Source organism: Balaenoptera acutorostrata, chromosome 17 (genome assembly GCF_949987535.1).
Source record: "Balaenoptera acutorostrata chromosome 17, mBalAcu1.1, whole genome shotgun sequence".
NCBI lineage: Eukaryota > Metazoa > Chordata > Mammalia > Artiodactyla > Balaenopteridae > Balaenoptera > Balaenoptera acutorostrata.
The window spans coordinates 6,709,091-6,733,395 of NC_080080.1; the positions used below are offsets into that span (position 1 = coordinate 6,709,091).

General features: G+C 44.5%; 1 protein-coding gene across 3 annotated transcripts in view; it reads right to left on the reverse strand.

Moving 5' to 3' along the window:
* Positions 1-23,897, reverse strand: part of KHDRBS3 (KH RNA binding domain containing, signal transduction associated 3) — a 182,933-nt gene extending 159,036 nt beyond the window's left edge. The window contains exon 1 of one of the 3 annotated variants that reach the window (XM_057532293.1): positions 23,364-23,897. In XM_057532293.1, coding sequence (XP_057388276.1) covers positions 23,364-23,451 — 88 coding nt within the window. In that variant the 5' untranslated portion in view covers positions 23,452-23,897. The remainder of the gene's footprint in view (positions 1-23,363) is intronic. The other 2 variants (XM_057532292.1, XM_057532291.1) reach the window with 2 other exon arrangements.
* Between the last annotated feature and the right edge of the window lie 408 nt (positions 23,898-24,305).

The following is a 24,305-nucleotide window of genomic DNA, read 5'->3' on the forward strand; positions in this document are numbered from 1 at the left end:
TTCTTATTCATCGTCACCTCCCCAGCAGTTAGCTCAGCGCTTGACAAATACAAATTGTAAAAATAATAATAATAAAAATAATAGCAGCTGACATTAATTGAATGTTACCACCTACCATGTAACGAATGCTTTACGTATGTTAGCCTATCTTCACAACAGTCCTTTAAGGTAGTATTTTTACAGTATTCCACATTTCACCTCATTGAGGAAACTGAGGTACTGAAGGGTTAAATTACTTTCCCCAGGCATACAGCCAGCAAGTAGGAGTGACAAGACAGATTTAAACCTAAGCCATCTGATTCTAGAGGCCTCAATCTTAGTCACAATCCAAGACTGCCTTCCAAAATACTGGACGTTCAAAGTCATCTCACATCCAAACAGACTGGAATTGCACATTGGTGCTCTGTAATATATCTAAAATGTCCTGTACTGGCCCAGAAACAGAGTCCCCACAACCCTGGACAGGGACGGGAATGAGCAGGTCCCGACACTCCGAGGTCTGGATGTGAAGGGTGAGCTCAGCCCCGCAGGAGCCAGTGGGTGAGCAGCGGGGGTCTGGGCCAGGCAGCGCCAGGCACCTGGACATGACGGCCTCGTGGCACGGTGCCCTGATAACGGCGAGGGACAGAATCATGTAAATTCAGAGTATGAATCTGATTCACATACTTTATACCTTTTCGTTCCAAAGACTAATTAGCTTCAAAGATTCTCAAGTACAGAAAATGCCCCCCACTTCCCCTCACCACTGCCATGACAACGTTGCACTAACCACAATCTGACAGCACTTAGGAGCCAGTGTGGGCAGCTGCAAACCACAGCACACGCGCTAATGGCAGCCGGATGTGTTTCCTAGCCACAATCCATCATCTTCGGGCTGGGTGCTGTGCAACAATGCAACTACAATATAATAATTACTGGATTGAGAAGAGGACGTTTTCAGACAGGTCTGACCATTGTGCCACATGTTTAATGTGGAAAAAAAAAAAAGAGTCCATAAAATATAATCAGCAACTTTCAAACATGAGCCAGGTGTAAAGAGGATTTGATTAGTAAATACAATGTTTCAATAGGGAAAACCCAACAGTCTTGACCTTTTTTTTTAATGGACTGATTTATAGAGAGAGGGAGACAGAGAAAGAAAGGGACGAAAGAGACTTGATGTCTAGGAATGCTACGGGAGAAGGAAAAATGCTGTCATCCCCAGGAATAAGCACAAGAACAGTAACAAAGCAACACCTATTGTTTAATGCACTGAGTTCTCTTCTAGAAGTTCTGATGGGAAAAGCCTCATGAAAAAGAAAGGAATAAACTAAACGTTGGCTGGGCACCTGCTATGTGCCAGGCACTAGTTAGACCCTTCACAAATAGTTCCTTTACCTCCCTGATCTTCACACACACCTTGTGACAACTCAGCTGGCTGGGTGGTGTTTACCCCTTTCACAGAGGAGGGAAGTGCTGCAGGGAATATACCTGCCCACATCCTCGTGGCTAATAGCTGGCCCAGAGCCCATCTGCTGTGTGTCAGACTACTTATTCAAACAGTGAAATCGGAATCTCACATAGCAAGCTTTTCCCAGGCCCTAAAGCCACTTCCCACCCATCCCAACACACAAACACCCGACCAAAAACTTAGAGAAAGAAATAGTGAAGGAGAAAAAAGACGGCACCAGTTACATTTGGGACTATGGAGGTATAAGGACAATGGACATATAACTGATAGAGAATATTCTTCCACAAACTGGTCTGGTAACCAAGAGCTCAGTTCCACCACCCCTTTTCTCTAGTATTAACCCTTATAGACCTAACCATTTCCTGTTTCCCAAAGCAGCACTGTGAAATGCTTTGGAATTCTATTGTGGATTTTATCAGATGCAAATCCAAATGCTATATACATCATTGCTAATTATTTTTCTCTCTGCCCTATGGACAGCTTTTAGCCACTGTAAGTTCTTCAGCCCAACCAGCAGTTCTGAACCTACCTCTTAATATAATACTCAATGATACGATAACACTTTTTTTTAACCTTGAAAAACCATAGGGAGATCAGACAAAAGTGCTTCTCCAAGAGTTTCTCCAAATTCTGAAAAAGCATTAATCCTGGCAGTGTGCCTATTACTGTTTTGATCATTACACTGAGTGTCAAAGAAAGCTCTCTGCCTGTCTACAATATCAAGGAACAACAAATTACATCTGAAAGGCAACCATACAGCAGAATGGGAAATGGAAAACCCAATACCCAGCTTTCCAGTTTAGTACATTATGCTCCCGTTACCAATTACTCATAAAAGGTGACAGGCTGAGAGCCTGCCAAATAACGCTTTCTACTTAGTATCTCCCTAAATAACCATGCCTAAGCAGAAACAACACAAACTCTACAACATATCTTACCTCAAAATATGATTTAGAAGGTCCCATTTAAGTATATTCACAAGCACTACTGGCAGAAAGTTTAACTGGTACATCTCACCTATAAATCAACTTGACAATGAGGGTTGTCAATGTTGATGAACTCTGACCTAGTTATTAAACTTCTGGGAGGCTATCCTAAAGAAATTATCTGAATGGCCAGTGCAGACTGATGTGCAAAGAGGTTCCCTGCAGCATTCACTGAGTCCCTGTTGTGTTCCAGGCACAGTGGATACAGCCCCTGCCTTCAAGGAGCTTACCTTATTAAGGGGAGACATTAGGAGATGACAATCCAGGGTGATAAAGGCTATGACAGTTATGCAGAGCGCTCTAAGAGATCAGAGAAGAACAGAAGCAGGTACCCAATCCAAAATTGAGAGTGGGTGGCAAATTGGTTTCTTCTGGGTGGTGACACCTGAGTTGAATCCCTAAGAACATAAATGGATTAAACACATAAGGGGGAGGAGGGCATTTGTGTTACACAAAACATAACGGAAGGGGCTTCCCTGGTGGCGCAGTGGTTGAGAATCTGCCTGCTAATGCAGGGGACACGGGTTCGAGCCCTGGTCTGGGAAGATCCCACATGCCACGGAGCAGCTGGGCCCGTGAGCCACAATTGCTGAGCCTGCGCGTCTGGAGCCTGTGCCCCGCGACGGGAGGGGCCGCGATAGAGAAAGGCCCGCGCACCGCGATGAAGAGCGGTCCCCGCACCGCGATGAAGAGTGGCCCCCGCTTGCCGCAACTGGAGAAAGCCCTCGCACGAACCGAAGACCCAACACAGCCAAAAATAAATAAATAAATAAATAAATAAATAAGAAAATCCTTTAAAAAAAAAAAAAAAAACTTAGTCTAAAATTAGGTGTTTACTTTATAAAAAAAAAAAAAAACATAACGGAAGAGCAAACAAAAGGCCTTACAGAAAAGAACAACTGGCTTTCATGAGTCAGACAAGAAATCCAGCATCACTGTAACCTCAGGATCAAAGAGGGGACTGACAGATATGAGACTGGATAGGTAAGGAGGGCAGTGAACATCATCCTGAGAAAGGTCTTGAGGATACAAGTTACCTTGAGGACATGATATACAAGTGAAAACTTTAAACAAAGGAATGACCTTATTGGATTTGCATGTTTAAAAAGATTTGCATTTTGTACTGCTTCTTTTTAAAATGCAAATCTTGAAAGAGAGAAGAACACTAGTGGTAAGGAAACAAATTCAGGCTCTTGCAGTGATCTAGGTAAGGGCAGCAATGTACAGAATGTAAGGACACAGAACAGACAAATCAGAATTACCAATAATTCAAAGAGTTGGAAATGCTCATTAGTGAGGAATCAGCTAAGTACAGGATGACATACATACCATGGAGTACTACTCAGCCATGAAAAACAGTATTTCCAACATTCTGATGATCTAAGAAAATGATGATAACAAAACATTAAGCTAAAAAAATGAAATTATGAAATTTTCTATGGAGAAGTCAACTGTCTAAAATATTAACAATGACTATCTCCAAATGGGTGGTTTATGGTGAGTACAACTGTTTTTTATTTTTTATACTTTCTATTTTTTCCAAAATAAGCATTCATTTATCAAGTATGTAAAGAACACTTTCTATGGACAAGGCATGTGTGCAGGTGTTAGGTACACAATGGTCTACAAAACAGATATGAATCCTGGCCTCGTGAAACTTATAGTCCAGTAAAGTATGTACTATACGTATTATCAGAAGAAATACTCAATTTTAAATTTCAATACAAAAGGGAAGGGAGAGAGGAACTCATTTGTTAGTTTTGATAGATTTTTAGTGGATTCCTTATGATTTTCTATATATGAGATCATGTCATCTATGAATAGTTAACTGTAATTCTTCCTTCCCAATCTGGATGTTTTACTCCATTTTCTTGCCCAAAACCTCCAGAACAATGATGAGTAGAAGGGGCGAAAGCTGACATCTTTGCTTATTCCTGATTTAGGGCAAAAGTCTTTCACAATTAAGTATGATGTCTCCTGTGGGTTTTTCACAGATCGCACTTTATCGGGTTTTAGGGAGTTCTCTTCTATTCCTGGTTTGTTGAGCATTTTTATCATGAAAGGGTGTTAGAATCCATGAAATGTTTCTACTGTGACTGCTGAGATGATTTTGTGGTTTCTGTCCTTTATTCTATTGGCACAGATATGAAATTAATTGATCTTCAGATGCTAAACCAACCTTGCATTCCTGGGATAAATCCTATGTGATCAAGGTGTATCGTTTTTATATGCTGCCTGGATTTGGTTTGCTAGTATTTCACTGAGGATTTCTGTGCCTATATTCGTAAGAGATACTGGTCTGTAGTTTTCTTGCGATGTCTTTGTCTGATTTTTGGAATCAGGGTAATACTGGTCTCATACAATGAATTGGTAAATATTCCTTCCTCTTCTAATTTTTGGAAGAGTTTGTCAAGAATTAGTACTAATTAGTTTTTTAAATGTTTGATAGGATTCACAAGTGAAGCCATCTGGACCTGAGCTTTTCTTACTGAGTAGTTTGATTATTTATTTATTTATTTATTTATTTATTTATTTATTTATTTTACCAATTCAATCTCTTTACCATTCTATTCAGATTTTCTATTTCTTGAGTCGGTTTTAGTAGTTTGTATCTTTTTAGGAATCTGCCCATTTCATCTAAGTCATCTAATGTATGAGTATACAGTTGTTCACAGTATTCCCTTACATTTTCATTTCTGTAAAGTCAGCAGTTATGTACATTTTTCATCCCTGATTTTTGTCATGAGTCTTCTCTCTTTTAGTCAATGTAGCTACAATCTTGGCAATTCTGTTGATCTTTTCAAAGAACCAATTTTTTTTTTAACATCTTTGCTGGAGTATAATTGCTTTACAATGTTGTGTTAGTTTCTGCTGTATAACAAAGTGAATCAGCTATACGTATACATATATCCCCATATCCCCTCCCTCTTGCATCTCCCTCCCACCCTCCCTATCCTACCCCTCTAGGTGGTCACAAAGCACTGAGCTGATCTCCCTGTGCTATGTGGCTGCTTCCCACTAACTAGCTATTTTACATTTGGTAGTGTATATATGTCCATGCCACTCTCTCACTTTGTCCCAGCCTACCCTTCCCCCTCCCTGTGTCCTCAAGTCCATTCCAAAGAACCAATTTTCGGTTTGTTGATTTTCACTACTGTTTTTCTATTCTCTTTTTCATTAATTTCCATTCTAATCTGTATTACTTCCTTCATTCTGCCTCTTTTAGATTTAATTTGCTCTTCTTTTCCCAGTGTCTTAAGATCGAAGATTAGGTAACTGATTTGAGATTTATCTTCATTTTTAATATAAGCGTTTATATCTATATGTTTGTCTCCAAGTATTGCTTTAGCTGCATTCCATAAGTTTTGAAATGTTGTGTCTTTATTTTCCTTCATCTCAAAGTATTTTCTAATTTCCCTTGTGATTTCTTATTTGGCTCATTGGTTATTTAGGAGTCTGTTAATTTCCACATATTTGTGAATTCCCCAAGTTTCTCTCTGTTATTGATTTCCAATCTCATTTCATTGTGGTCAGAGAACATCCTTTACATGATTTAAATCCTTTAAAATGTATTGAGGTTTGTTTTATGGACTAGCATACAGTTTGTCCTGGAGAATGTTCCATGTGCACCTGAGAAAAATGTAGTTTCTGCATGTTCTATAAATGTTCCTTAAGTCTAGTCAACTTATAGTGTTGTTCATGTCTTCTATTTCCTTACCAATTTTCTACCTAGTTGTTGCCTCCATTATTTAAAAAAGGGTATTGAAGTCCCCAACTATTACTTTGTTAAGCAGTTCACAATTATTGAAGGATGCTACATTAGTTTCCTATTGCCACTGTAACAAATTACTACAAGCTTAGTGGCCTAAAACAACATAAATGTATTACTACCTTACAGCAGCGCTCCCCAACCTTTCTGGCACCAGGGACCAGTTTCGTGGAAGACAATTTTTCTACGGACCAGTGCGGGGGGAAGGGGGGGATGGTCCAGGCGGTAATGAGAGCAATGGGGGGCGGCAGATGAAGCTTCGCTTGCTTGCCTGCTGCTCACCTCCTGCTGTGCGGCCCGCTTCCTAACAGGCCGGGGACCCCTGCCCTATAGGCCTGAAAGTCAGAAGTCTAAAATGGGCGTATAAAGGCAGCATTTCTTCTAGAGACTCCAGGGAGAGTCCTTTTCCTTGTCCTTCCCATCTTCTAGAGGCTGCTAGCGTTCTCTGGCTTGTGGCCACATCACTCCCATCTCTGTTGCCACTGCCACACTGTCTTCTGTCTGACTCTGACTCTGACTCTTCCTCCACGTTCCTCTTACAAGGACCAGTGTGATTATACTGGGCCCACCCAGATGATCAGGGATACTTTCTCCATCTCAAGATCTTTAACTTAATCATATCTATAAAGTCTCTTTTGCCATATAAGGTAGCATTCACAAGTTCTAAAGATGAGGATATAGACATATTTGGGGGCCACTCTTCAGCCTACCACAAACATTAATTGAAACACACTGCTGAATCAAGTCCTAGTTTATTCCATGTCACTGAGCTCATCAGGGTCAATATAAACCAAGCACTCTTTAGCCCTACTTTTGATATATGAACTTGTGCTCTTCGGGCATTCTTTACCTATTTAATTACTACTACATCAGTCATTTTTAGTTTTTTCTATGTATATTTTCTTCATATTTTATGAAATTATTTCAGGTGATCATGTTGAATATGTAGGACTGAAGCAAAAAACTGTAAATAAGATACACCTTTTTATAGCACAGGCTTTTGAGTCAAAACAGAGCTTGGTTTTAAATCTTTGTTAGGCTGTTTTATTATCTATAAAATAGGAGTATTAATAGTTATCTGTAGAAGGCTGCTGCAAAGATTAAATAAAATAATGTATGAAACAATACGGAAAATAGATGGGAGGAATGGTAACTGAGGAGGAGCTCAATAAATACTTACAAAAGGCTGTTATGGTCTACAAAGGGATAAAAAGTTGGAGCGTAGAGGAAAGGAAAGAGAAGTTGTCAAGTCAGCCAATTAACTACCTGGTCATTGTGAAATGTGACACCAAATAATCTTTGACAAATACCCTAAGAGGTACTCTGAATGTTATCCAGACAAAAACTTCAATATGAGGTGGGATGCAAGAGAAATCAGCTCCAAAAGACCCTTTTATCTTAACCCATGGTAACTTAACGGAAAGAGTATGGACTTGGAAGTCAGACTGATGAAGTCCAAAGCATTCAGTTACAAGCTTGCCATGTGACACTGAGCCAATCACAGTTCCACGAAAGCCTGTTTTCTCGCCTATGAAGTAGAATTTATGTCATTCACCTCAGAAGGCTGTACTGAGAATTGAGAAAAATATGCTCTGTAAATCTCCTGACACAGTGTATGACACTTAGCAAGAACTCAACAAAATACCTCATTATTATTAATAATTACATGACACGAACAAGTTATTTTAACATCTCTAAAACCCCTGCTGTATAATTTGAGATAATGTCCTAATATATGAAAATCCCTGAAACCAGGCTGAAGATACACTTGGTACTTGATGGACATCAGTTTCTGCTGCCTCCCCAATCCCTCTGTGCTTGACAGAACAGTGGCTCCCCAAAGATGCCCACATTCTGACTTCCAGAACCGGAGAATGTTAAGTTGCAGGCAAAGGAGAATTAGTGGTGGCAGAGAAAACTAAGTTTCCTGATCAGCAGACCTTAAAATGGGGAGATCATCCTGGATTATCCAGGCGAGCCCAATATAATCACAAAGGACCTTACAGATGGATGAGAAAAGCAGGAGAGAGAGAACCACAGAGAAGGCAGTGTGAACAGATTCAGTCAGTCTGATGTTGCTGGCTCAGAAGCCTTGAGCCTGGTTACACACAGTCTCAGTGTTTGTCACTGAAACCTCACAGGAAGTCTGGGTCGTAGGTAGTTTCATGCCTGTTTTAGCAAACTAAAGCACTGGTGTTTAGAGAGGTGAAGGCAGGTGCCCAGATCCAGAAACTCTTAAGCAGCCCAGGGAGACTCGCCACAGGTCTGACTGAGTCCCACACCGCCAGGATGTACACGCCTGGCACACCTGCCTGAGAAATGGAGGATCTCCCCTCAAAATCAGCAGCCAGAAACTCAGGTAAAAGGAGAACAACCTTTTTCAGTTTTCCTTCACCAAAGCGTCCTGAGATAATGAATTCATTGCCCTAATGCACAGAAGAAACTGAGACCAGCTGACCATTCGTTCTACAGACATCTCCTGGGCACCAACCATCTCCCAGGCACTGCGCTCAGCGCTAAAGAAGGAATTGAAGCTAAGAAGGCAGATCTCCTGTTTGTAAGGAACTGGGATTCCCGTGGGAGAAATAACTCCCAACAAATCATTATAATCTGGAGTGTGATAAACACAACCACGGCTGGAAAGAGGAGGGGCTGTACTGGGCACTGGGAATGAACACGGAGGGGGAGGGGGAGGGGGAGGAGGACGACGGGGACAGGGACCACACGCCAGGCAGCCAGGCCTGTGCTCCGCGGCGTGGCCTCGGTCTCACGTGGCGGAAGGGGCTCGAGCAGGCACACTCTGCAGCCCGGTCTCCTCCTCCTCCACCACCACGTCAGGAGCCCCGCCGGGGACAACGCAGGGCTGCTGGGCTTCCACAGAGCCCTGCGTGACCGTCTCTGTACAGCCCTCACCACCTCACATCATGAATGTCTTCAAATTTGGCTGCTTCCCCACTGGGCTGAAAACTCTTTAAGCAGGAATGAAGGGTTACCGGCCCTGTGTCCCAGCACCGAGCCCAGCCTAAGAACTCGATCCCTGATGAATACACCCTCTGGGGTCCAGCGGGGACAACTGCGGAGAAATACACACCCTGCCGGCCTCCTCGTAAGGGTCTTCCTGGAAGCTGGGCAGTGGATTCCCGAGAGCCTGAGAGCCTGCAGCGTGATGGGCAGACCGCGCGGGCCCCCAAAGCCGACAGCACTACTTTCTGTCCTGCACCCTCTGTGGGAAGGAACGTGGGGCCCGGAAACGCAAAGACTGGCAGCCAGGAATCCACGCACCGTCCGGGGGTCGGCTCCGCGCCGCGTCCCCGCCTCTCGTGCTGGGCTCCTCTGCCGGCCAAGGACCCCGGGGCGGAGGGCGCTGACAGTGAGGACCTGCGACCTGCCAGGCGCGGGACACAGACCCTCTCGCGCTCACTTTATACATGAAGAGACCTAAGCCCAGAGAGCTCATTACTACCAAGAGTAACGCACCCATGTAGCATATACGGAGCACAACCCTAACGGGGGTGAAAAGGAAACTAGAAGAAAGTACAATACAGAAAATAACCAATTACTGTGTTCAGTTACATGACCTCGATGTTTCTGCCCCCTCGTCCGCCACGCCACTGCAGACCACGTAAACAGGGCGGGCAGCCCCGGCTCCTCAGGTGCTCCGCACTGACGGCAACAATACACTAAGCGAGGGGCCGTGAGCCACAGAGCGGACAGATCCCTGTCTCTGACCAAGAGTCCGTCACTGAGGTACAATTTCCTCGACAGTACCTTTCACACTTAAAAAAACAACAAAAAGTAAAATTCATGAAGCAAATCAAAATCGTATGAGGCACCTCAGGACCTGGAAGACAAAAGCCCAGGGGGAAGGAGACGTGCTCGCCTTCCCCGTTCTCACCAGACCAGGACTCCCTGCGGAACCGTGAACTGCTCTGAGACACAGAACTTTAAAACCACTCTTTCTGGATTCTAGAGAAAGGATAGAGCAAAACTTTGTGCTGCTTCTGATAAACAATGAGATGGTTTGGTGACAAACAGAAAAACTGCTCACCAGCAAGCTTACAACTGACGTAACTAAAAGTCTGATAGACTTAGTCAGCAGAGACACTTAACCTGATTTAATCTGCACCTTTATGCCAGCGCCACTGCTCTCTGCCGTGATGCGTGTGGTTGCCTTCTCAGTGTCCACACCACCTTGACCACAGTCAGGTGGTCTTTCCTAACGACACAGTCTTCTTGAGAAAGGGCTCACTCTCTCATAAAACCCATTTGTCACTGCTGTAATGAAGTCTCTTTTGGAATAAATTCAAGCAATAAATTACCTAAAGAAAACTGCAAAGAAATAAATCAGTTCTGAGACAATCAAAGGAGTATAATTTCAAGATTTTTCGCCCACCTGATTGGTGCTGGAGTTCTGCCTTCCAGCTGAGACTACAGGGATAAACGTGATGTCAGACCAGAGCAGGGCCTGTGCTAACGCCTGCACGTGAAGGCTCCGCCTTGAGATGCTTTCATCAAGAAAAAGGTAACTTTTTTACCATGACAAGAAAAACACCCTCAGGAGTTCTACAAAACTATTTTTTCTCAGTACTACTTTGTATATTGTGCATATTATGTTTTAAAGACTCTCATCTTGCAAATAAGGACCTCAACAAATTGGCAAGTCACAAGAGATCGACATCCAAAAGATCTGTAAGAGAAATAAATAGTCTGTGATACAAAGAGCTAACAGTTATGAATGCGTTCATCAAAGAGCTTTGTGCCCGTATGTGGACAGCACTGGTAAGCAGAGATAAGGCCCGGTCCCTACTCTCTAGGAGCTGAGAGCAGGGAAGGGCAGCAGGTTACAGCCCAGGGCCAGAGCCAGCATACTGCCTGTTTCTATAAACAGTGTTGTCAGAACACTACCACACTCGCTCGCTTACATATTGTGTATGGCTGCTTTTCTGCTACAACAGCAGGGTTGAGTAGAACATACAGCCCACAAAATATTTACTATTGAGCATTTTACAGAAAAAGTTTGCTAGCCCTAGGCTTAGAGTTTAACATGAAGACAAGAAATGGTGATACACCTACAGAAACATATCCGTTTTCTGGCTCTGTCTGGTGAAAGGCCTAGAAGCCATGACATGCCAGCAGCCCAGACTGTGGTTTTTAAATACCATTCCACACTAAAAGAAACCAGGGAACCTTGGAAGAAATGGTCAATTCCAGAGCTGGGGCAGAGCAAGTACAAGATGAGCCTGGAACAAAATGCTGTTAGAAAGTTTCAAAAAAAAAAAAAAAAACTCAAAAAATGTATGGAATGATCCTGTCAATAGGACCCAGGAGTCAGGGTAAAGGGCTCCCAATGGCCAAATCTGGAACAAATTAAGCATCAACTTATATAGTGACAGTAAAGGACTACAACCAAGTGAATTACAGAAGAATCCATCAACGTACACCGACAGCCAATGGAGGGAAGGAGAGAGGAAAAGAAAGATGGAAAGAAAAAAATGAAAATGTTCCCTTTCAGCAGAAGGTCAACCAATAAATGTAGATGGAATATCTCAGTTAGAAAATTACAATTTTACAACCATCATAGTAATAATTAATTCAGGTACGAAACATTAATGGATACTAAAATTTGTGAGGGAGAGTTTAATAAGGAGTATTTACATAGTCTCAAAGCATCTCCCCACAAAAGTACTAATTAATTACAAAAGGAAAATGGGAACTTTACAGTGGAGAAAACTAGCACCACCTACACCAGTGATCAAGCTTAACGTCATCAATAATGGGATAAAGTGACACCGACCCTGTGTGCCTCCTGATATGATGTACTAAGGAGGACACACCATCACCTCAGTGGAACTCCTGCCTAAAGAGTGCACAACATGAATCTAAATTTAAGGAAACATCAGACAACCCAAACCGAGAGATATTCTACAAAATCCTAGCCTGTGCAATATTCAAACATGCATGCCACGAAAGGCAACGGAAGGCGGAGAAGCTGTTAGCGCAGGGAGATCATCTCGGTGCTTTGTGACCACCTAGAGGGGTGGGATAGGGAGGGTGGGAGGGAGGGAGATGCAAGAGGGAAGAGATATGGGAACATATGTATATGTATAACTGATTCACTTTGTTATAAAGCAGAAACTAACACACCACTGTAAAGCAATTATACTCCAATAAAGATGTTAAAAAAAAAGAAAAGAAAAGCCTTGACAACTAAAAGCAATGTGTGGTCTTGAACTGGGTCCTATAAAACAGGGGTCCCCCGCCCCCGGGCCACGGACCAGTAGCGGTCCGTGGCCTCTTAGGAACCGGGCTGCACAGCAGGAGGTGAGCGGCGGGCGGGCAGGCAAACAAGTGAAACTTCATCTGTATTTACAGCCGCTCCCCATCACTTACATTATCGCCTGAGCTCCACCTCCTGTCAGATCAGCGGCAGCATTAGACTCTCATAGGAGAGCGACCCTACTGTGAACTGCGCATGTGAGGGATCTAGGTTGCTCGTTCCTTATGAGAATCTATCTAACGCCTGATGATCTGAGGTGGAGCTGAGTGGCTGCAAATACAGATTATCATTAGCAGAGCGGTTTGACTGCACAGAGACCATAATATATCAAGTGCTTGCAGGCTCCTATCAGTGAGCGGCCAGTGACAGGTAAGCTGCATCTTGCAGAGTAGACTGGACATAAGCAACACACCTCGCGTGTCACTGTCTCCCATCACCCCCAAATGGGACCATCTAGTTGCAGGAAAACAAGCTCAGGGCTCCCACTGATTCTGTATTATGGTGAGCTGTAAAATTATTTCATTATATATTACAAAGTAATAATAATAGAGGTAAAGTGCACAGTAAATGTAACGTGGCTGAATCATCCCAAAACCATCCCCCGCACCCCAGGTCCATGGAAAACTTGTCTTCACGAAACCAGTCCCTGGTACCAAAAAAGTTGGGGACTGCTGCTATAAAAGACAAAACGGGAACAGCCAGCAAGAGTAGCACATGGACTGCAGGTTAGATAATAAAAGTACCGAAACGATGACTAACTTCTGTCATCACTGTTATCTGCAACTGCAGTTAGGTAAGAGACAGCCCTTAGTCTCAGGAAATACACACCAAGGTACTCAAGTATTTAGGGGTAAAGGGGAGATAACACACACACCTTACTCTCAAATGAGTCATGAAAATACACAGACACAGAGAGAATGGCAAAGCCAATGTGGGAAAATGTAAACAATTGGTAAATCCAGACAAGTGGGTATAAAGCGTTTCTTAGCACTGTTCTTTTATCTCTTCCGTAAGTTTAAAGTTGTTTCGAAATAAAAATTCTAAGGCCAGGAAAAAGAAAAATGGGAGGGGGAGAGGAAAGGAGAAGACAGATCAATACCTACAACATGCCATGGCACGTAGGAATATGAAGAAGTTATGGAAACATGGGAGACGGAAATGAATAACCTGGAGGAGTCAGACAGTTTATCCATCCCTGCCAAGTCCTTTGCCCGGCCTTCGCAGCGAGGGCTGCATCCAGCTAGTCCTCTCTGAAAAAGCCTCCTCCAGAAAGCCTATCTTGGTCCTGAGATGAGAGAGGTCGCTCTCTGAGCCCCTAAAACCAGCCTTCTTTTATCACAGCGCTTAACACACTCTTAAAATTGTTCCCCAACATGTTTATCTCCCCCGTTGGATTACAAATTCCTTGATAAAAAATGAGGACAAGGAGGAGGCGGAGGAGGAGGAGGAGGAGGAGGAGGAGGATGGCAGGAAGAGCAGCTACTTGCCCTGCACTTACTAAATGTCAGGCATGACACTAAACAGCTCTGCACACACATCTCATTTAAACCTCATAAAACTTCAAAGGGGATTTATTAATTTTTTATCGCCATTTCTCCATCACAGAAACCGAGGCTGAGAGGGGTCCATGTATCCAAAGTCACAACACAGAGAAGGAGAAGTGGCAGAGCTCAGATGTGAACTCAGGTCTGTCTGATTTAAAATTATGTTCTTAACCACTCTCGCCTGAGTCTTTAGTTAGCTGTGGCTTGCACATAGGAAGCAAACAAAAGGTGAGAGGGATTTTTCTAAGCATTTCACTTCCATTTGTGTTCGCTGAGCACATCCAACCAGAGAGCAAGGGACAAAGGTGGCAGAAGGTGGCAGGAGAAAGCCAGCCCTAAAAAAATTACCGGCAGATAGTCCACTGCACTGGTAGGTGACCAAGAGTTGATGTATGAAATTCAGATAGAAAAAATAACATATATTGGATGTAAAAATATATTCTAATTTTAAAAATTTTAGTAAAATTAAACAAATACACAATCACTGTCATTTCACCCTAATGACATGTGCAGAGAGGGGAACACAGGCTCAGAGAAGTAACTGGCCCAGAACAAACAGTTCAATTTAGCAGTGCAGATACTCAACAAATATTAAATAAATGAATGGAGTGAAAGAAACCTCAGTATAAATTTTTGAATTCCTATGGACTCAATCCAGTATTCAGCTCTGCTAAAATTACTAAAAGTAGAATCATGGCTTTGTCCAAAGTTCCCCATGGTTTTGTACCTGGTACTGATCAAGTCCCTTGGCCCACTCAAGTCAGTAGACAAGGGAAGGCAAGAGGAAGCACCAATTTCCACACCAGCTGACAAAGCTTTTGTTACTATTGCTTGCTTCCTTACACAAATCAAAGAATTTGACTTTTATACTCCAATGCAAGTAACTGTCAGGACTGTAATTTTCCCCAACAAAATAAACAGATTACAATGGCCAGTAGCCATAAATCAGACTACCCTAATACTTTCCTTAAAAAAAATTTCAATTCAACGCTTCTGAAATATTTTTTCTTTAGGGCACAGTAAACCCTATAATGTAAGTAAACCCTATAATGTAAGTTAGCTGCATGACCTTGAACAAGCTATGCATCTCCCTCACCTCCATTTCTTTAGCTGTAGAATGAGAACCACCGAACGACTTCCCAAGGTCCCAGGATTAAAGGAGGTATCGTGTGGAAAAGAACCTGCAGCAGTGCCAGGCACAAAACAGAAACGGGCCATAATGGTTTGCAAGCGCTGGCTACAGAGTATGCCTCTTAAAATGTCAGAAATATGAAAGGTTAATATCAGTACGTGAATTTCAAAAGCAATGCAAGCTTGTTGATGGATCAAGACTAACACTGATTCAGGAGAAGCTACCTGTGTGGAGGAAGAGGGTGGCCTGGCTATGTGGAGCGCCATCTAGTGGAAGAAGAATAGAGCACAAGTGGCACAAGAAACTGAAGTGGCGGGGGGGGAGAATAAGGAAAAATGACAAGGATGAAAACTGTCCCTTCTCCCTCCTTCTCTCCATTACAATTTCTCCATGGGAGCTTGAACCAACAGTGACCCCAAGTGTAAGATTCATATCAAACACAGAGATCAAAAAGGGTGCTCTCACACACTCACGCTCTTTATCATACCAAGAAAGAACGTCAATAATATGCCAGAACACCTTTTAAAGTCCTTAAAATAGCAGCAGGGGCTGATTGGTGAAAAATTATGGAAATGTAAAAAATTATGGAAATTTAAAGCTTACCAATTCAGAGTAAGATACCTTGTGCTTGTGGAGAGAGGCTGCTGAGTGCCCAGACATGTTTTAAGATGTGCAGTCATAAATCTGTTTATGGAAGCCTCATTTGTTAATGGAAGCTTCAGGTGCTGCGTCTTGAATAGCATAATAAAAATCAATCAGAGTTGCTGCTAATTTTGTACATGATATTAATGAAAGAGGCTTCCTAAAGAATGAGTTTCCCCTTCAGTATCTCCAGGATTGGAAAACTAAAATCATTCTAAAACATAAAATTAACCTGAGGAATGAAACTGGATGACTTATGTATTAAGTTCTTATTATATACTTTACTCTGCAAAGTGCTGCCAGTACGCATACACCTCTCTCAGGCAATTCTGTGAAATGAGCAGGTAATGTCTGTCTAGCACTTATTGCGTGTCAGACACTGTACTTACCTCAAACCTAACACAACCACCCCACAAAGCAGGTATAAGGTCTCCAACTTTAAAAATGAGAAGCTGAGGCTCCGAGAAGTTAAGTAACTGGCACAGGGTTACAAACTAGAAAGTTGTTGCCTCCCATAATCCCGCGGCCCTTTTAGAAGCTCTTCCCTGTGAAGTAACGCCGCTCCCCATGGAAACGCATCCACCAGACTTTCCGCGCTGCCCGTGGTCACACAGCTCGTACCCCACGTGGTCACACCACTGTCTGCCCCTCTGTGCAATCGGCTCTGCTCACGGATAACCAGTCCGATGCCGGGCAGTGCATTTTAAGAGCTGCATGACAGAGATCTTCCCAGGGGAGTCAACATGAAAACCCAGCCACAACGAAAGCTCCCACCTCTGCCTGGAGCTTGCAGGTAAGCTATGCGGTACAGCGTCCTGGAGATGGGCAGATACAGATCTGAATCCCGGCTGGTTAGCTGTCTGAATCTTAGGCAAATTATTTAACCTTCCTGCCCTCAGTTTTCTCACCTATAAAATAAGGTAAAATGATTTACTCTTTTAGGACAACTGTTAGAAAAATTAAATGAAATAATGTACATAAAGCATCTAACCCAGAAAAGGTTCTTGATTAACAGTAACTACGATTATTAACAATTGCACTCAAGTATATTCAAACACCACCCCCCTTCAGAAGGCCAAAACCATTATCTGCAGGAATATGTTCTTGTATGTTCTAGGCACTTTTTTTTTCTTTTATGAGCCTATTTTTAGAAAATGGAGAATTTTTAAACATACCATAAACTGACTATAAATCCCTGATATCATACCAATTGTGTCTGTGATAGAGTATTAAAATACCAATACAAAGAGCCCTGTGCCTCTGAGAGATTCCTTCAAGAGAGACAGAGCTTTATCAAGAGATGACTAATTTTCAATACAGAAAGTTTTCTATTTTCTCCTTGACTACTGAAATATACATAATTAAAAATCCTTACCTTGAATGCTTACTGAACACTGAAAAGTACTGCCGGAGAACACAGGAAAAAAAGGAGCTTGCCTTTTTTGGTAAAACACATTTTCAGGAACCTCTTTTAAAAATTCATCATCACAAATGGAAATTCCTAACTGGCTTCTACTACAATGAAACTCTTATTTAAAAACAAACAACAATGTTGGGTTCCACCCCTTTGCCTCTTAAAGTATCCTATCAAAACACTGCAGACTTGATTTAAAAGTTCAGCCTGACTGCTTAAAGCTGCATACCTAGACTGGGCAAGTTACTTTACCCTTTTGAGCCTCAGATGCCTCACTGGAAAAAACAAAGGAGGCGGGCAGGGGATAAAACCACCTACCTCGCAAGATCTTGTGGGGATGAGAGACAATGCATAGGAAGCACGTGGCACAGAGGCCCTCGATTTGGCAGCTTTTATTATAATCATTATTCCAATGCTAAGGAACACTCTACTTCTATTTTTTGATGAAACGTAAAAACCATTCTATCTCCACTCACGGGGAACGATGACAACAAGCAAAGGGTCTTGTGATACCCAAGTTGCTGCTGGCATTCCATCTGTGACCCCAATTGCTCCTTGGGCTTTGGGTGTCTATCTGACATCTGAGATTGAAGATTAACTCCTTCAGGTAAGAAGGCTTATTCAGCAAGTGACGAGGGCCTCCAAATTTCTGGTTTAATCCTTTCATAAGAAATCTCATTAGGAGTTTAGGGAAGGAGAGCTAATTGTATTACAGTGCACTGGCTAATAAGTTCCTCAAGAAAGAATAAAAGTAAATAAGCATCTGATTCAAAGCAGATCTGATAACATCTTCTCATTACCTCCTGAGAAGGACCCCTACTGTTCCATCACGTGTACAGAGCCCTGGGATGTTCTTCTGCTTGTTTAACACTGCATTTCACTTAGAAGTTCCTTTCATTTCTGTCTGCAGAGCTGTTGGTGACTTCCTCCTACCCCCAACTCAGGGGCTCTAAAGTGGTAAAGAGCCAAGCCTTTAATGACTGCCAAACTCCAAATATACTTTCTAACTCTTCTACCGTTATGAGAATTAAAACACAACACTGAAACGAAGACTGGAGTTTGCCAGGGATACGTACCAAGAATTATACGAGGTGCTGAAGACGCAAAGACATGTAAGACCAAGCCCTGCCTCCCAAGCATCCCACACTCTCCCAGGGAAGACAGAGATCCAATCAGTACAGTCTGATGACTATCACCCCATCAGAGACTTAGGCAGCGGCTGCTTCGGGACCTGAAAATAGGCACTCTAACCCATCTGCGGGGGAGGTAAGTGGTCAGAGGAGATACCTACCGCAGAAGTTGGAAGGATAAAGTATAACAACGGAGGCTACATAACCCATCTTTCAATTCCGGCACTGGCTAGGGAGAAAAGAACAAACTGCGCATAAGAGGCCAGAGTTTGAATCCCCCTTCTGTCATTACTAACTGTACCATCAGACCTTGACCCTTTATACGTCCAAGGGTCAGTGTGATATGGTAAAGAACAATGGGCTTGGAGAAGAACAAAGCTTGAACCTCCACTTGGACATTTTATAAGTATGTCACTCTGGGTGACTCAACTTTATTGTTGGAGTCTTGATTTCTACAAGTGAAATATTAGGCTAATAGCCTCTACATTTCTGGGCTGTTCTCAGTATTGAGATTATAGACCTAACCAGGCAGAGAAGCACTTTGAAAATGTTCCTAGACTGAGAGTTAAATCTAAACTGCCTGTCACTAAATATTTCAAAAGAATAGCTGAAGGCTAATAAGACATTCCTTAGGAAAGGAGAGGGCATCTATAAACTTAAAGCTCACTCTCAATCTAATGCAGAGAGAGCAGACATTCCTCAAGAGCAGAGACTGTTTTTCCCTCTCTACCTTCAGGACCAACACAAATGCCCCGCGTGGCAGGTTCTCAAATAAACCTGCTACTAACGTCCAGATACCAAAACACGGTAACTGACAATCACTGGATCCCTTTGAATCATAACACACTGTAAAAAATTCAGAAATGGTTTATCTAAAAATGTGAGTCATGCATCCATTTTCTTACAAAAAACAAAACCTGATAACCCTAAGAAAAACTATTAAAAACTTAAATAACCACATCTTTCTCTGGATGAAGCAGAGAATCACACACTATGACATGAAGGCACCACAGCTAAATATAACTCTGCAATTTTCATTCTCATTCTTCTCTCTTACTTTAAACGCCTGACAACACGCAAGCAATCAAAAAAATTTACAAAAAGGATCTCCCAAAATGAAACTCTTAAGCCATTGAGTTTTGTTGAACAAAGAGATGCACTTAAGGCAAAATAATGATCCTTCCTTTATACATGTTTACCCCTCACACATATCCTGAGTAATGCTAAGAGTCCTATTATTAGAGAAATTTATGTAATATGAAAAACACTTATTTATCTCGACCTGAATAGACCACCATAATCTGGAATCCTTTGCTCCACTTCCTCTTGTAACCAACCACTAAACATAACTTGGCAGTGAACCAGCCACCAATCCATATATTACATCAGATAATTAAAAATACAGGGTTATGTAATCTTATTTAATGGTTACTTGGCTTGGATTGAAAAACATCCAAAGCAATACCAGAGAACTGGATTAAATTATAATGCGTAAGACATTTCTGAAGATGTTTTTTTAGTAAGAGTCAGCACATCCCCTACTAGCAAATATAATATAAAACATGCAATGCTACTTTCATCTCCAATTAACCTCCTTGGCAAGAAACTGCAATGTCAACTCACTCTATAGGCAGTGGTGTTTAGGGGGGGGCAGAGGGGCGATTTAAAAAAGTCTATTTTATTTGATTCGGTTTAACATCAAGTAAACATTACCCATTACTATTGGCAAAGAAACAAAAGCATTCGATATTTGAGGGGTGGGGGGAAGGAAAATCAGTTATCCTGAGAAAACAGAAATAAAAGTCAGGAACTAATGTCCACTACGAAACACAAGCCTGGAAAGTGTAAAAGCCGACCTATGTTAGCAGAGAAGCATACATCTTGACGTGATCCCAGCTCAAGTTCTTACTTAAGGATTATTAGGAAAAAAAGTAATTCAGCTAGGAAGTTGAACATGTTTACAAATGCTGAATTTTTTAAAAAATGACCACACCTCATTTATCAACTGTTTCATTATCATAGTGTGTTGATTACTGAAGTCATATATTGGTCTCCAGAGAGCTTTAATTCAAAAATGCCTCTTGACCTGAGCACTAAAATCCTGTAGGATAAATCTACGGTGAATGTTTGTTTCTTCAAAGAAGACCACTAGACAAGCACAGAAACAAACTTTTTAACAAAATCAACAGGAAGTTGACACAAAACAAGCATATTAGTTATATCGATTTCTGCAGGTAAATTAGCATGTGTGAAATGTTTCAGAGCCATCTTTTGGGGAAGGCATAAGTAGGGAGAACAAGCGCCTTATGAGACCAAACACCTGAGTTCAGATTAACCTATCTCAGTTACCTACGAGCTCCCATAGCTGAGATCCTCAGCTCCCTCCCCTGAAAAATGGAGACATCAAAGGCTGCTTCACCAGCGCGCAAGTGTGAGAACACAAGCAGACAGCATGTGCCGGAAAGAGGCTCAGAAACTTTAGAACACTACGCAAACAAAGGTACTGTGAGCATTTGGAGAGGTTAACCATCACGTCTATCTATTGCATGCCACTCCATAATAAAACAGAGGTGTGCACTGCTGACTCATCAGCACTGTACAAGTTAGTGACCGAATTCGGATTCCAGTATCAAGATTCAGAATAACATCTGAAAAACCAGGTGCCTCCTTTAGATGCAAACAGTCAAAAATACAGGTAAAAAAGAATAAAAATGCTCTCAATAGCCACTCACAAGATGATTATCAGATTTAAAATCAAAGTTTCCTAATAGCCAATTCAGATTTAAGACACTATGTTTTAGAAATGCACTTGTAATTCTGAAGTTACGTAACAGAGCATAATTAATATTTTAAATGATAGGGTTCTGCATTCCAGATACCAGCCTGTGATTTAAGGGGAAAACATTTTAGTCTGGAATAATTAAATTAACAGTAATAAGAGCACCTGAGCAGTATCTCTTTCTTCCTCCACATAATGTTCAATGTGAGAAGCGTGCTTCTTGTAAGAACTACATTTTTGATGGAAAAGTAAGGTAATCCGGTTTAAGGTCTTAAAAAAAACACTAAATGGCAACACTGTCCAAGATCTGTTTCAAATAACTGGAGGCAATTACCACAGGTAAAAACACAGAAACCAAAAGAATTTTGAATGTATTAGAATGAATGTACTGCAGCAACCTGGCACAGAAAAATAATTCTGACTTTTAAAATAAAATAACTTACTACACTTTTGTTAAACTGCTTCCTTAATTGAGTACAACGTAACTTTGATTCAGCTTCTTTATTAAGAAAAGTGCACTCGTTCTACAATCCAGAATATTTCTAACGCCAGTGATCTCACACAATGTACAAAGAAATATCTTTCAAAGAGATGACAGCCCAGCAGGCAACAAAAGATATATGTAAATCACAAAGAGCAAGGAGTACAAACCTAACTGTTGGGCTGTTCGGAAGAGCATGGCCATAAAACTTAAAATTCTCTTACTTTAATGCATGCCCGTTACTTCTTCACAACCCCTTGTTATTAAAGAAATAAAAATAAGCCTACAATTAAAATTAAATGGGGAAGCTCTGTGAACCAATCTCCGTTCAACAAACTAAATATCAAGCTTAAATTCTTGGAGACAGTGAGTCTCTCCACCACCACCCTCAGTCAACAACACGCACACCCTACTCGGAAGAACTGGTTGCAACGCGCAAATACCGGAGGTCGCTGTTTTAAAATATAGATTATCTATACACAAGCAGAATATGTCTGCCTCATCTTTCACTTCCAACAATAAAAAAGCCAGGGCCAGCATTAAGACCCGCAGACCCGCCTGAGTCAGGAAGCACAGACTGTCAAGGCACAGTGAGTGATTCAAGCAAAAGGTAACAGATCCGACCAGATAATGTGTCTGTCATCACCCAAAGAAACAGTAGACCAGTGGCTCCCAAACCCAGCTTTCTCTGAGACACGTATTCCCAGATCCAGGAGGAATAAAGGGCTGCTCCCGGGAAGGCAGGCTTAATTTACCGTCCATCCCAGAAGATTACTCAGGAAGCCTGAGGAGGAACAAGCCTGGGAACACTGTCCTGGGCCCGCCCGCCTCCATACGCCCCTGTACCCCCTGCAACCCGTGGCCTGCATTCCCCAGGGCTGCTCACACCCTGAGCTGGCCGGAGTAGTGCTAAGATGGCAGAGGCAGCAGAGACTCCGCGGCCAGCGTTCCGAGTCCCCAGCCAGAGCCTCCCAAAGAGACGACAAGCAAGCCAAGAAGCGGGCTCCGGGGTGGGCCTCTTCTCCCCTAATGGCCCTCGAGGGCCAGCCGGCAAGGCTTGGCATGAGCTGCCCACCCCCAGGGAGGGCGGCTAGAGCCTGGACCCGGGACAAAGAGGGGATGCGACAGGAAACGGGTCTCTGCCACTGGGACCGCTGGCCCTGCTCCTCCAAAGTGCTTGGGGTCTGACCCCACACCTCCTCCAAAGGTCCTCAAACTTCACCAACAATCCAAGCACCTGCTCCCTTCACCTCTTCTGCATTCGATCCCCTCAAATCCTTCCATTTCCCTCCAGCTTGCTCCAGTTCCTTCCCTCCAGACAAGCCAAACGTACTAGTTCCCCGAGTCCTCCGCCCCACTCTCCCCCTCCAATGAGATCATTCAACCCCGCCCCGACGAAGCCCCCAGATGTTCGCCGTCCCCCACCCAGAAGTTTCCCTTGGGTACCCTCGAGGCCCCAAAGGTTTCCTTCAAGTCCTAGCCAAACGCCTCAGCCTCCTTCCTTCCCGAGTCTCCCCAACGCGCACACACACCTCGGCGCTCCCCAGGTGTCCCGTACGCTCCCAGGTCCCTCCCCGAACGCCCCCAGGTTGCGACCTGGGTCCCCTCCAGTCACCCCGAGGGCGACGGCCAGCCAGCCCCACGCTCCCGCCTTGCCCCCCGGTCCCGACCCTCCCGGTCCCCGGCCCCCTGGCCCGCCGCTCCCGGGTCCCCAACGGCCGCGGGCGCCAGTTAACGGCCGGCCGGCGCGCGCCCCTACCTTGGTTCACCAGCCGCAGGGCGTGCGTGAAGGAGGGGTCCAGGGAGTCCTTCTCCGCCATCAGCTCCGGCAGGTACTTCTCCTCCATGCTCGCCGGCCGCCCGGGCCCGGGACGCGGACTCGAGGCGGGCGGGCAGCGCCGGCCACGCAACCCCCGACCCCGCCCGCGCCCTAGCGGCGCGGAACCCGGGCCGGACGCCGCGGCCGGGGCGCGGCGGAGCCAAGCCGGGCGGTCGGCCTGGCGGCGGCGGCGGCGGCGGCGACGGCGGCGCCGCGAGGCGGGAAGCGGCCGCGCAGCCCCGGTCCCCAGGGGGTGGCCGCCGACTGCCCCGCGCTGGCGGCCGCTGCCTCCCGGACGCGGCCCCCGCGCTCCCGCCACGGGCCGGCGCGGTCAGGCGGGCCCTCCGGCCGGGCCGGCGGCACACTTTGCGAGCCTGAGGCAGTCCCGGGCGAGCCCAGCCAGCCGGCGCCAGCGACGACCTCAGCCACCACCCGCACGGCGCGCGCCGCCCCGCGCTCTCCGAGCGGCCGCGCCGAGCGCCCGGCCCCGCCCGCCGCGCCTGCGCGCTGAGCCCGCGCCCCGCCGCCCGCCGTCCGCAGCGGCGCGCCGCCAGAGGGGGCCGTTCCCGGATGCGCGGACGGGCCGGGGAGGGGCGTCCCGGCGCTTCTCGCTCGCCCCGCGCTCGCCCACGGCCCGGGGGGCGCGCGGGGAGCCCCACGGCTCGGCTACCGCGTGGCCAGACGCAGAGACCGGGAAACTGAGGCCCAGAAGGTGAAGCGGCTCGCCCAAGGTCACCCAGCGAGCGACTCCGGGAGGAGGGCTGCGCGCTCGGCCCCCGGGTCGGGTCAGGGGCCGGGCGGGGAGCGAGGACGCCGAGCAGCGCCCGCGCTCGGCGCAGCGGGCTCTGGGGCAAGGCAGAGGGACGAGCCGCCCTGCTCTTT